Source organism: Ruditapes philippinarum, unplaced genomic scaffold (genome assembly GCF_026571515.1).
Source record: "Ruditapes philippinarum isolate M1 unplaced genomic scaffold, ASM2657151v2 ctg4974_1_1_1_1, whole genome shotgun sequence".
Taxonomy (NCBI): Eukaryota; Metazoa; Mollusca; class Bivalvia; order Venerida; family Veneridae; genus Ruditapes; species Ruditapes philippinarum.
In genome coordinates, this window is record NW_026863832.1 from 15,546 (window position 1) to 29,710 (window position 14,165).

The 14,165-nt window shown below is 33.1% G+C and overlaps 1 protein-coding gene across 1 annotated transcript in view; it reads right to left on the bottom strand.

Annotated features, from left to right (window-relative positions):
- The window catches only part of LOC132723442 (N-acetylglucosamine-1-phosphodiester alpha-N-acetylglucosaminidase-like), a 30,874-nt gene that overhangs the window by 3,878 nt on the left and 12,831 nt on the right, over positions 1 to 14,165 (bottom strand). Inside the window, exons 2-9 of the mRNA XM_060708167.1 lie at positions 8,811 to 9,277; positions 6,624 to 6,717; positions 5,718 to 5,960; positions 5,304 to 5,432; positions 4,150 to 4,343; positions 3,158 to 3,337; positions 1,099 to 1,221; positions 665 to 734 (exon numbers count right to left, since the gene is read on the bottom strand). Of these exons, the coding sequence (XP_060564150.1) occupies positions 665 to 734; positions 1,099 to 1,221; positions 3,158 to 3,337; positions 4,150 to 4,343; positions 5,304 to 5,432; positions 5,718 to 5,960; positions 6,624 to 6,717; positions 8,811 to 9,277 (1,500 nt within the window). The remainder of the gene's footprint in view (positions 1 to 664; positions 735 to 1,098; positions 1,222 to 3,157; positions 3,338 to 4,149; positions 4,344 to 5,303; positions 5,433 to 5,717; positions 5,961 to 6,623; positions 6,718 to 8,810; positions 9,278 to 14,165) is intronic.

Here is a 14,165-nt window from a genome sequence, read left to right on the forward strand (position 1 = left end):
TCGAGCTAAAAAGTAATTGATTATCATAACATATGAAAAATATAAAATCAGATACGTGATATTTTGAATTTCCTCTAATGTTAATGAATCATGGACAACATGTGTTAAAGATTTTTATATATAAATGAGAATAAAAGAGCAATGACATATTCAGATCAATATTCTATTCAACAAGGTGTCTAAATAATGGAACATATTAAGTAAAAAATTATTGATCCTATGATTATACAGAAACATATCAATTCTTGGTTAAAGGCATATTATGCCTCAGAAATAATTTGTTTAATTCTACAGAAAGGTCAACCATGTGTGTAATATTGTTTTGATAATGGATTTAGAACATGTTAGATGTTAAACTATTAAGGAATTAAGGAAAGTAGCACAGAACATGCAGTAATGTGTCATAAAGGCAGCAAATTGTAAACAAATTAGTATTTTGACCATGATCCATGCAAAATACTTAATCACTATAACCATACCAATTGCCAAAAGACAAAAGATGCAAAAGATATTAAATCTATATGGCCAATGAGTAAATTTTTGGGAAGACTGCAACAAAAACTAAAACTAAAGATTTTCTTTAAAAAAAAAAAGAGTAAAAAATGATAACATTTCAGGGACTTAATGGGCCTTTAAATCAAGTTTTAAAATAAGATTCTCTTACTGTTTTTGTTGGACCATTGCTAACTCCACCTCCCTTTTCTGCTCTAGATTCTTTACAAAACATGTACCAGCTAAAAAATTACACAAAAAAAAGATTTATGGCAAATTCATATTCAATTGTTTAGCCAAACAACTATCTTTTGCTGAATAAGTATTACTGATAATTATCAAGAAATTTCCAACATGCTTTTTATTGAGATTAAAAAAAAAATATAGCCTACAGAACAACCCGTGTGGAGAAACACTCTTTGGAAGATGAATATTGCTTCTGAGAGGTGTTGCTGTAAGGAGGTTCAATATTTTGTTAAGTCTTTGAGGAAAAAGAGACGGTTGTTGAAAACAAAAATCAACAACGACAATGATGCAGCAATCATAATAGCTCAACTTTTTTTTGAAACAGACAAGCTAAAAACATAAATATATATTAAGTTTTACATTGAAGATAATCTTCCTGAGTATATGTGTAGTTACACGCCCCTGTGACAGGATTGCAGACGCAGCTTTCCTCACATGTGCACTCATTACTGCATTTACTGCCATAAAATCCCAGCTTACAACCTAGAACAAAACTAGAAATGTGTCATCATGCCACGGATGCCCCCGCATGCAGCCAAAATTTCAAATGTTATAATATTTAGTTCCAAATTTGTTTGCACAAATTATTTTTTTCATTCTAAGTTCAAAGCCCTTAAAACTTTTCAATGTTAACACAAACCATTTTTATACAATGTTCAAGGCACTGAAATTATTCAGTCTTAACCTTTTAAAAATAGCATATTGCATATTTGTAGCCAACATAATGGCTATATACATTTCCACAAAAGTATGAGTGGTGAAACTGAAAGTTCAAAATTTTTCCAACATTCAGGAAAGATAAGTTTGTCTAAAATCATTGAACCACGACCAAATTCAAACTTAAACTGCTTATTCCTAAGATGTATCTATATTATTTTCAAAGTGAAAGGGACATAACTCTGCCAAAAAATCATCGAACCATGACCAAATTCCAACTTGACCTGCGCATTCCTTTGACATATCCATATGTCAATTTTGAGTTGAATATGTAACACTGTTGGGTTGATAATGAACAGAAACTGTAAATTTCATATCATTTTCAAAGTGAAAGGGGCATTACTCTGCCAAAAATCATCGAACCATGACCAAATTTGAAATTGACCTGCGCATTCCTTTGACGTATCAATATGTCAAATTTGAGTTGAATGTTTAATACTGTTGGGGAGATAATAAACAGAAACTGAAAATTTCATATTATTTTCAAAGTAAAAGGAGCATAACTCTGCCAAAAATCATCAAACCATGACCAAATTTGAAATTGACCTGCGCATTCCTTTGACGTATCAATATGTCAAATTTGAGTTGAATGTTTAATACTGTTGGGGAGATAATAAACAGAAACTGAAAATTTCATATTATTTTCAAAGTAAAAGGGGCATAACTCTGCCAAAAATCATCGAACCATGACCAAATTTGAACTTGACCTGCGCATTCCTTTGACGTATCCATATGTCAAGTTTGAGTTGAATGTGTTGTACCATTGGGGAGTTTATGAACGGAAACTGAAAATTTCATATTATTTTCAAAGTAAAAGGAGCATAACTCTGCCAAAAATCATCGAACCATGACCAAATTTGAACTTGACCTGTATTTTCTCATGACATATCAATATGTCAAGTTTGAGTTGAATGTGTTGTACCGTTGGGGAGATAATGAACGGAAACTGAAAATTTCATATTATTTTCAAAGTAAAAGGGGCATAACTCTGCCAAAAATCATCGAACCATGACCAATTTCGAACTTGACCTGTATTTTCTCATGACATATCCATATGTCAATTTTGAATTGAATGTTTTGAACCGTTTGGGAGATAATGAACGGAAACTGAAAATTTCATATTATTTTCAATGTAAAAGGGGCATAACTCTGCCAAAAATCATCGAACCATGACCAATTTCGAACCTGACCTGTATTTTCTCATGACATATCCATATGTCAAATTTGAGTTCAATATGTGCAAGGGTTATTAAGATAATGAACGGAAACTGATGATGACGGAAGGACGGAATGACGGAATGACGGAACAGGGTAACACTATATGCCCCTGCCATTATATGGCGGGGGCATAAAAATACTGACATAATTAATTCCAATTGCACATCAGCAAGCTAAGCAAATAATAACAAAATATTTAAAAAAATCCATTGAAATCTTAAATCACAAGGGTAAATCTAAATGTCCCCCCCCACCCTATAGTGGGGGCACAATTATTTACATGCATAAGGAACAAAACGCAGAAAACAAATTTCTAAAAACTTAAATTGCATATCTGTATATATAAATATTCACAGTCTAATAAAGTATCTCTCTAAACTTTAGTTTCCCCTAATATCTGATAATATATCTGGTTTTAAAGATTTCTGACAGGTGTTATGGCCCCCATATAAAGGGTTGTTTGCATGTATAACAAAAATCTTACGATATTGGCAGAGACGTCCCGAATATCCCGGCTCACAGGAACATTCTCCGGTGATTGAATCACAGGTTGCGTTATTCTCACACTGACACTGCTGCTCACATTGGTTACCATACCAACCATCTTTACACGAGGAGGAACAGTTTTTACCATGGTAACCAGGTAAACAAATACACCCAACTGCTTGAAATCATAAAATATATTTCATGATTCAAAATGAAGTCTTTTATAACATATACACTTCCATGAAAAAAAAAATAAAACTTAAAAATTCAGAAAAAATATGCATGTCTTGCCATAAAAACAAACATATGCATCTTCAGGTAAACGCTCTTGACCAAGTTAATTGGACAACATAAGATTTATGTATCAAAGCAGAAGCAGTGGCCTAGTGGTTAGGGTGTTAAACCACTTGACATGGGATCATGGCTTCATATAAGTTCAAGCTGCCATGTTTCCTAACATGGCTCCAGTACTTGTTAAATCCAGAAACCTACAGATTCAAATGGTTCCAAGATAAGTTTAGATGATATTTAAGCCTTTATTTGCTGGAATCGGATATAATTACATGAAATCACTAGTATAGAGCCAGGCTCGACCAGTCTGACCAGGCTCGATACTGTCTGTAGCTCAACTTTTATATTTCGATATTTCAACTCCTTAATGTTCAAATGGACTGTTCCATGACAAAACCAACATAGTGCGTTTGTGACCAGCATGGATCCAGACCAGCCTGCGCATCTGCGCACTCTGATCAGGATCCATGCTGTTCACTTACAAACCCTATTACAAAAAGAGATACTAATAGCGAACAGCATGGATCCTAATCAGACTGCGCAAATGCGCAGGCTGGTCTGGATCCATGTTGATCGCAAACCCCAATGTTGGTTTTGTCCTGGTGCGGCTCAAATGGAATTTTCCAAATTCAAAAACTGGGCAAATCCATTACACAAATATAGCAGGTTTAAAGTTTGAAATAAAACATGTTTACATACCCTCAGCACAAACACCATGATTGCTGCAGTCCCCTGGACATTCTAATTTATCACAGTTAATTCCTTTCCAATAACCATGGCAACGGCATTCTCCTAACTCACACACACCATGTCCACTGCAATCTTTGGATAAACAATGCGGCTCGTGCACGCATAATATTGTAGATATTTTCCTGGCACAATTGTATTTCCCGCTATAAAGTATAAAATTCAAAACCTTGTTATATGCACATGTATCCTCGTGCCTGAACTTTGAAGTTTATATCTAAAGAACATTTAAAGGCTTAAAAGAACTCTACTGAATTTTTTTTACGTGACTAGTATTTAACCTACCCTCGCGCAATATCCTCTATTTATTGTTTATTGCCATAAAGATTGATTTTGAATTTATTTTCATGTATACTTGTATTTCTTTATTATCTTTTTCAATTTAAATTGATGTAAGATTTTCAAGTCTTATAACAGTAGCTAAATGTAAACAAAGTGTTTTTTTGACTTTCAAACCAAACAAGAGCTGTCGGTAGGACAGCAACGCTCGACTATTCTTAGTGCTTGATAGTAAAAAAAATGCTTGATACAGTTACCTCCTCCTGTTTACAGGTTGGGGTAATGATGGTAAACAAGTGTGCAAAGTTTCAAAGCCATATGTCAATGAACTTTGAAAATATTTGAGGTATTACAAAAACTTTAACATAAATTCTAAGTTAAAAAAGGGGCATAATTCTGTCAAAATGCTTGATAGAGTTACCTCCTCCTGTCTACAAGTTGGGGTCATGATGGTGAACAAGTGTGCAAAGTTTCAAAGCCATATGTCAATGGACTTTGAAAATATTTGAACTATTACAAAAACTTTAACGTAAATTCTAAGTCGAAAAAGGGGCATAATTCTGTCAAAATGCTTGATACAGTTACCTCCTCCTGTTTACAGGTTGGGGTAATGATGGTGAACAAGTGTGCAAAGTTTCAAAGCCATATGTCAACAGACTTTGAAAATATTTAAACTATTACAAAAACTTTAACATAAGTGGTTACGCCGACGCCGACGCTCGGGGTACTACAATAGCTCTACTTATTCTTATCGAATAGTCGAGCTAAAAAACTGGGTCGCTATAATTGTCCTTACTTTTTGTGAAACTTAATAAGACAATAATTACCATTTATCAGAGGGATGGTTGACTAGAGTATTGTTCATGACGAGGGTTGATGACCCACCACCGTCCAGATTTATGGCGTTCACAGCACCAAGATCCTTCATCAGACCTGCAGCATCATACAAACTTGCCCTAAAATTAAATGGAAAGAATAATTATGTAGTTAAGAACGAGTTAAATTGTTAGGGCTGAGTGCCCCCAACCTGAATAACTATAAGTACAACCTCACACAACTGCATCAGGAATTGGATTCTTTGGCTCAGTGGTATAGAGCATTATAACTTTCAATAGTAAGCGGGAAATTGTGAGTTTGAATCCCAGTCATGGCATAAACAAGGTACTAGTAAGGTACAAACTTCAGTGATTAATCTTACTGGCTCCAAGTGGTATTTTGATCGAGAAAAGCTAAACACTTACCCAGCGACTCCTGTCTTCCCTTCGACCTGCATTATCATCACTCGGCCCTGTTTGTCGTGACCGACCAGAGTTCTCGCAGAAATCACGGAGGCAAACGTCTGCAATGTGCCCGTCTCTTCTGTATCCCTACACTCACTGTTTATACTTTCGTCTACATGATCGTGGCCGTCTTTAAGAACCCAGATTACCCCACCCACTAGTTGTAAGAAATCATCTTTAACTAGGTCGATCTCGGACAGATATCTGTAAAAATATATGATTTCTTGTCAATCACTTTAAACAATTACATACAAACAAAAACTAAATTTATTTTTTCTGAAAGTTCCTAAATATGGAAGTGAATGTATTTCAAATGACTTTAATGTATATCCAAATATCATAATTATCCTTTTTTATTTAATAGTTTTTATTTCATTCTGCAGTATTTAACATCCCCCCACCCACAAATAGAAAGGTCCAGAAAAGGGACTCCTTTAAAAAAAAGCAAAATGGAGTCCAAAAATTTATAACTTGCCTATTATTGTGATATTTTTTTCTTTACAGCTTACCAATATTATTCATTTACTTTCAATATTCAAAACGTTCCATAGACTCAGACTTTTTCCCAAAAGAATGACACACAGTAAACGGCTTATCTTTATTATACATAAATTGTAGAAATTGTGGACCGACCCTCAAAATTTCATATCTGTGCATTTCTGAAGTCTGAATGATCATTACTATACACCTCCTGTATGTTATAAAAGTAAATCCCATTCAAGTATTCATTGTCTCAGAACATACTAATAATATTACCTAGACCAGAACACCTTACATCTAATCAATGGCTTGGTGAAAAATTATCGTACCACTAATATAACATATGACAATACATTAAGAACCATATATAATCATGTTATAACTTACCCAGTGAAAATTTCTCCCGACTTTGTTATACCAAAATGAGCATTCTGTACCCCCTCAGTATCTTGTACCAATCTACCATCACTCACTATATTACCTGATAAAACAAATATAACATTTCATTACAAAATATACATATATATTCATATTAAACAAGCTATTTAATTTAAGTTCTAGACATGACATTTAGTTTATGTGATAAATATTTTCTCCCATTTTTTCTAACACTCATTTTGTTGAACTCTGTATCATTACAGTCACCACTCATATCTGCATTATAGCAAACTAATGGTTATTTTAGACATATTGCAACATTTACAACAATATCCATTTGATACTGACAATAAAAATATTGTTTACAATCAAATTTTAATGTTTTCATTTTTTTTATGATGTCAAGTCTTATCCCAATGTCACCAGGGATCAGATTATCAGACCCATTCCCAAGGGCTCATAATCTTATTGTTTCCCAATATTTATATAAAAATTCCCAATCAAACTGTAATTAACAATAACCAAACTGAAAAACTTGCTGAAGTTCATTCCAGTATCTAACAAACCCAACAAACTGATGTTTCCTCATCTTTGAATGGGTTTTATAGTCAAATTTTATTGTACTTGTTAAGCTCTGGTTGATATTTGTATTGATTAGAATAATCAATGTCTCACAATTATACCATGTCACAAAATACTATGCCAAAAAGCCAGAAAGGAGTTTTCAAAAGGTAGAAGTCTACCAAATATTTTTTCCAAATTATGAAATTTTCAAGGCAAAATGACCAGACTCTAAACTAAAATAGTTATTTAAACATAAAAGCTGATGTTATTTTTCATACAATATATACATGTATATACTTGACCCTGACTTAGGCAGGGATAGTACTAACCAGGTGAAGTCAAATAGTTTATTGGCATAAATGAGCCGCCTCATGACAAAACCAACATAATGCGTTTGCGACCAGCATGGATCCAGACCAGCCTGCGCATCCGCGCAGTCTGATCAGGATCCATGCTGTTCACTTACAAACCCTATTACAAGTAGAGAAACTGATAGCGAACAGCATGGATCCTGATTAGACTGCACGGATGGTCACAAACCCATTATGTTGGTTTTGTCATGACAGGGCTCAAACATTTTACAAGTTCATTGCCAAATGATTGGCAGTTTTTAATTCACCTTTATCCTGTCCTATGTTTAAATAAGTCAAAGGTCATCCGTCCATGTGCAGTCCCTTTGATTGACAATTTAACATTTCCCACATGCCTTGAGACATAGACCGTCCAACTTTGATATTTCACTCAAATTTTATGACTATTATTTAAATTAAAATATTACAGTATTGCACCAAAGTTAGTGAGAACTTACATACCTTGAGGGCAAAAATGTATAAATATTAAAACTGGACATAAAAATAATTTCAAAACTAGAATTTCAAAATTATTAATATGTTATATTGTATATGGGTGGAATGAAAGTGCATGTAAACATTTTCAAGTCAAAATGTTGGCAAATTATTAGTTTTCATCTTTTAGTCCTTTTAAACAAAATTACAACAGCAAAAGATCTTCTGTAAATTTATTAAGAGAAAAATCTTAATGCAACTTTCGATACTGAAAAAGTGTATGTGTCCATAATTATTACAATTTTAATGAACACCGATAAAACCATGATATAAAAATGTTTGATTTTCCTTAAAAAATATTAAACTGCAGTTGAATAGTTCACTTCTTACAGTCAATCTGTAAAATTATAAGAATTGGGAGTTCCTGTCAAAACTTTCAGCTTTCTACTAAATTCTTCTACATTAAATTTAAATTTTGTGTACAAAATTATGAGGTTTGTTATGAAATGTCCAGGATAATTTGTATTACATATGTACTGGTAATAAAAATAGTATCAATTCATGCACAGAATGATTATGATCAAAATTATGACAGGCAGTGGTTATGTGTGGTGGGTCTGTCTAAGGATTGCTACATGTATGTCTAAGAATTGACTTTGATCTGTCTAGCTGCCAAATCATGACCTAAACAGGATTTAAAACCAAAGCAAAAATAAAACGCCAAGAATGTTTCCTCACATGGCACCAGTACTGGTAAATAACTTCTAGAAAGCCGACAAAGCATTCATCAAAAAAAAGTTTCGAGTTTTCATTATAACTGATGTAAAATAAATAAGGCTAAACTAACCATAGCAAGCTCCGTTATGTGTGTTAAACAATCCTGCATTTGTTGCTACGAGGCATCGTTTGCTTTCTGCTGTTACTTGTACTTTAGCTAAATTCATTGTTTTATCTCTGAGTTTGCACGTGCCCTCGTGTAGCGGCTCGTACACTGAGAAAGTCTTCATGGGGTTATTTGCGTATGCTATATGTACTTTCACATTTCTTCCAAAAACCGTAACAGTTAATTGCTGAGAATCAACAATTGGTAACGTCAGTTTATCGGAAACTCCTTTCCCATCTTTACCCACTGTCCCATGTGCGGGATATGTTTGACTATCTAAGTGACCGTAGGCGACATGTGAGCAGTCCCTCTTTACACGATTTCCGCCGTCAACTTTATACGGGTATTCTAACACGACGTCCGATGGATAGATCTGGTTTAAATCGTCCACCACTCTTCCGGTTAAATCACTTGCCAAACTAATCACGTTACTGGAACAAACACAAAGAATAAAGAATACAATCATCATTAAGCATCCCAAGTTATTTAAAATGTTAACGAGTTAAATACAAATCTCGACAGTCAACTCTCTATGGCTGTCACATGTTTTATGTCCAATATTCTCATACTCAAATGATCCAACTTGACATATGTATCCATGACCGGTTTATAGGTTAACAACATTGTAAGTTATAGTCAAATAAATATACAAATATACATAATTATGTATTTAGTTATTTTAAAATGAAGAAAATTTAAATTGCATGTGAATAAAATCAATAAAAAGCTTAATAATAATTGTAATGAAATATATTCAATTAACAACAAGCAGAATGTATTTCATTGATATTTCCCCACCATATGATACAATCATACATGTATAATTTAATTGAAGCTTCTACGTACATATGTGCATTTGAATGAAATGGAAGTCTGTCTTTTGTAATTGTATTGTGCTTTGTAGACTGTGTCAAGAAGAATAACTCTTACATAATTTTAAAGTACATATATTAAAATTAAAAGGACATTATTCTGACACTGTGTAAATGTCAGTCATTTTATGAAATTTTAGTTGAAATATTTTAAAATTAATTCAGTACATGTAATAAGTAATGTTATTAATAAAAAAAAAACATTTGAAACCAAAGTTGTATGTTTTACAAATAAAGTAATATTTATCAAACGTGCTTATGCAAAAATGGTTCTAAATCCTATGGAGTTAGGACCTTTGTAACTTTTAAAACAATTGCATAAAGTATTTGAACTTAAAATTTAAATATCTTTCAACTTTTCAATCAACTGAAAGGTTATCATATACCCCCTAATGTATTTGCAGATTAATATTAAGCTTAAAAAAAGTTAAGGCTTATCAAACAAATCATCAATTGTATAGTTTGTATTTGCTACTCATTCTTTAGTTGATAAATTGATGAATATTTGATTGATTAACTAATTGATTTATTGACTGACTACAGGAAACAAAAACAAATGAGTTTTAAACATAATTATATTCTTCATAGAAAAAAACAAATCTTTAACATTCAAGCCAGGAACCTACCTTACGAATAAAAGTTTTATTTTCAATAATTCAGAATATATATTTCAAAAACATTGCATAAAGGAACTGTAACAAACATATTAATTTTTCACTAGACAACTGCATCAAAAGAATCAAAGTTACAAATATTATAAAATACATCAGCTTTAGCTGTATACTTTCAATATCAGCATTATTTTTTTAAGGTAATAAGCTTCCCCATTATTACAACATTATAAAATACATGTTTGCCCTTAATACATGACATTGCTTAGGCTTTATATACCTTTAGCTCCATAAAACAAATAATGAGCCCTTATTAAACAAATGATGAGAAATCATTTCATATTCAAGACAAGTCCATTAGGACATGGTCAGGGTTTATAAAATTGGCAGGTAATACATGCTGGAATTCTTGATGAACTTGTCCAGCATCCATTTTCTTTTTTTCTTTTTTTTTTTTTTTTTTGGTAAGTGTCCATCATCATCTTCTCAAATATCTGAGAAATTTAAGTTAAAAGTCATGTATGTATACAGTTAAACCTGTGGTTAAGACTATACCTCTGTATAAAGACCAACCTGTAAATAAAGACCACTCATTGATAAACCTTCATTGATAAAAATACATAAAAATACAGCCAAGTAAACCTCAAATAAAGACTACTTGTCTATAAAGGCCATGCATGGTCTCTCCTTTGGATGGCCTAGTTTGAAGATATAATGTGTATATACAATGTATATTATATACTATATTGATTATCCACATCCCATATTTGTGAATTGATACATTAACATTTTCTCAGGTCCTGAAAAGAAGCCTATATAATGTATGTGTTAATATAATGGTGTACAGCATGCTTGTTCGAATATTATAATAAGAATTTGTATCAAGTGAATAGAACAGCTGTTAACTGGCTGATTGTTAACGATGAAAAGTAAATCATTTTTATTCTAATGTAACAGAAAGCTGGAAAAACTCACGTTGCTATTGTTAAAGCAAATGTTAAGTATTTGCTTGTAAGCCAGAATAGAGATTTGCATGGATGGAAGTTTGCAATACAATTTATTAGGTGTGTAATAGGAATGGGGGCGTTATTTTCTTTACAAGAGTACAACAAATCTTGGCTATAACATTTATCTGTAAGCTAAAGCCTTTATACTTATAGAAAAAATTGCCATCAAGTAAAGGGCTACATATTGAGATACTGAAACATCACCTTGACCTCTAAATGAACTTGACCTTCAGGGTCAAATTTTCCAAAATGGTAGAAACTTTATACTTTAAAAAAAACTATTGAATGAGGACTTTGTTTTTACACACAAAAAGGTCACCTTGACCTCTAAATGAACTTGACCTTCAAGGTCAAATTTTCAACTTTCAGATGTAACAAATTTTGGAACTTGGGTATTTTAACGATCTTTGTTTCATACATAAGAAATGCACCTTGTACTGTTCTAGTGGCATTAATTTATATACCTATCAAGTGTAAATGGTCAGTGTATACAGGTAAATGTAAAAATAAGTTTACATTTTAGCACAATTGCTTTGAGCTTTTTCTTTTTTTTCAATTTTAAATTCTACTTCACACGAATAAACAATAACACATGTGACTTAAAAGGGGATTCTATGAATTTCCATGAATATCGTTTAGAATTTTTCAGTAATATCTAATTGCTAAAAAGAATGGGGCAGACTCTTTGATATTTTTTATATTTTATCTTGAACATTTGTTATTATCAGTAATTTGGTCAATCCCCATTATAATAGTATTTTCAAATATGCAGCTAATCCAGTTCAAATTAACAGTGCAACAGCACAAAAAGAGAAAAAAAGAGAAAAAATAGAATAATATCAATAACTTTTTTTTACACTAAAAGATAGAAAATGATGTAATGGATTAAAACAACAACATCTGTTGTCAGTATCCAATATAAAACAGCCTTAAGAAATATGTTGATGGTGTTTTAAACATGTATAATATCAGGTCAATCTAGTTAGAATCTAATCAAATGGACATAAAAGAAAATGAATAAACATATGTGACATCTGTTTTAACAATAAGGGACCATTGAAGGAGACACTGAGGTCCTAGATCTAGAAATGAATGGCAAAAAAAACTTGATCAATACTTAAGTCAATGTTTGAGTATGGGGGAGACGCTACATTTTTCATAACTGGGTTATTATGCACCTTTTCTTCATGCATCAACATCAGGATGCACTTAAAACATGAGTTTGCAGGGAGCAGGATTTAAAATACAAGAGGGCCATGATGGCCCTGAGGTCGCTCACCTGTATATAGCCCCCCCCCACCCCCACCCCGGGCCAATTTTTACCCAAGGGCTTTTATTTGTTTATTTGAACAGACTTGGTAGACACCCATAAGAAGATGTTTCATGCTAAACATCTAAGTTCTAGCTCATTGGGTTTTTTAAAAGAAGATTTTTAAAGTTTTTACTATACACATATAGTTAAAAACAATGACACCCCTGGGCAGGGCCAGTTTTGACCCCCGGGCTTTTATTTGAACAAACTTTGTAGATATTTACTTAAAGATGTTTCATGCTTAATATCTAAACTCTAGCTATTTGGGTTTTTTCAAAGAAGATTTTTAAGTTTTTGCTATACACATATAAGGAAAATCAATTAACCCCCCCCCCCGGGCGGGGCCAGTTTTGACCCCAGGGCTTTTATTTGAACATACTTGGTAGACACCCATTAGAACATGTTTCATGCTAAATATCTTAGCTCTAGCTCTTTGAGTTCTTTAAAAGAAGATTTTTTAAGTTTTTACTATATGCATATAGGGAAAATCTATGACCCCCTGGGGCGGGGTCAATTTTGACCCCAGGGCTTTTATTTGAACAAATTTGGTAGACATTCACTAGAAGATGTTTCATGCTTAATATCTAAGCTCTAGCTCTTATGGTTCTTTAAAAGAAGATTTTTTAAGTTTTTACTATATGCATATAGGGAAAATCAATGACCCCCCAGGGTGGGGCCAATTTTGACCACAGGGCTTTAATTTGAACAAACCTTGTAGACACTCACTAGAAGATTTTTCATGCTTAATATCTTAGCTCTAGCTCTTTAGGTTCTTTAAAAGAAGATTTTTTAAGTTTTTACTATATGCATATAGGGAAAATCAATGACCCCCTGGGGCGGGGCCAATTTTGACCCCAGGGCTTTTATTTGAACAAACTTGGTAGACATTCACTAGAAGATGTTTCATGCTTAATATCTAAGCTCTAGCTCTTACGGTTCTTTAAAAGAAGATTTTTTAAGTTTTTACTATATGCATATAGGGAAAATCAATGACCCCCCGGGGCGGGGCCAATTTTGACCCAAGGGCTTTTATTTGAACAAACTTGGTAAACACACATTAGAAGATGTTTCATGCCAAATATCTTAGCTCTAGCTCTTTGGGTTCTTTAAAAGAAGATTTTTTAAGTTTTTACTATATGCATATAGGGAAAATCAATGACCCCCTGGGGCGGGGCCAATTTTGACCCTAGGGCCTTTATTTGAACAAACTTGGTAGACACTCACTAGAAGATGTTTCATGCCAAATATCTAAGCTCTAGCTCTTAGGGTTGTTTAAAAGAAGATATTTAAAGATTTTTCTTTCGGTTGCCATGGCAACCAGAGTTCTGCATGGAATTAAATTCTTTGAACAAATTTTAAAGGTGACCACCAAAGGAACATTCCTGTGAAGTTTGGATGAAATTGGCTCAGTGGTTTATGAGGAGATGTTATTTAAAGCAAAAGTTTACGGACGGACGACGGACGACGGACGGACGGACGGACGCCGGACGAAAAGCGATCACAAAAGCTCACCCTGT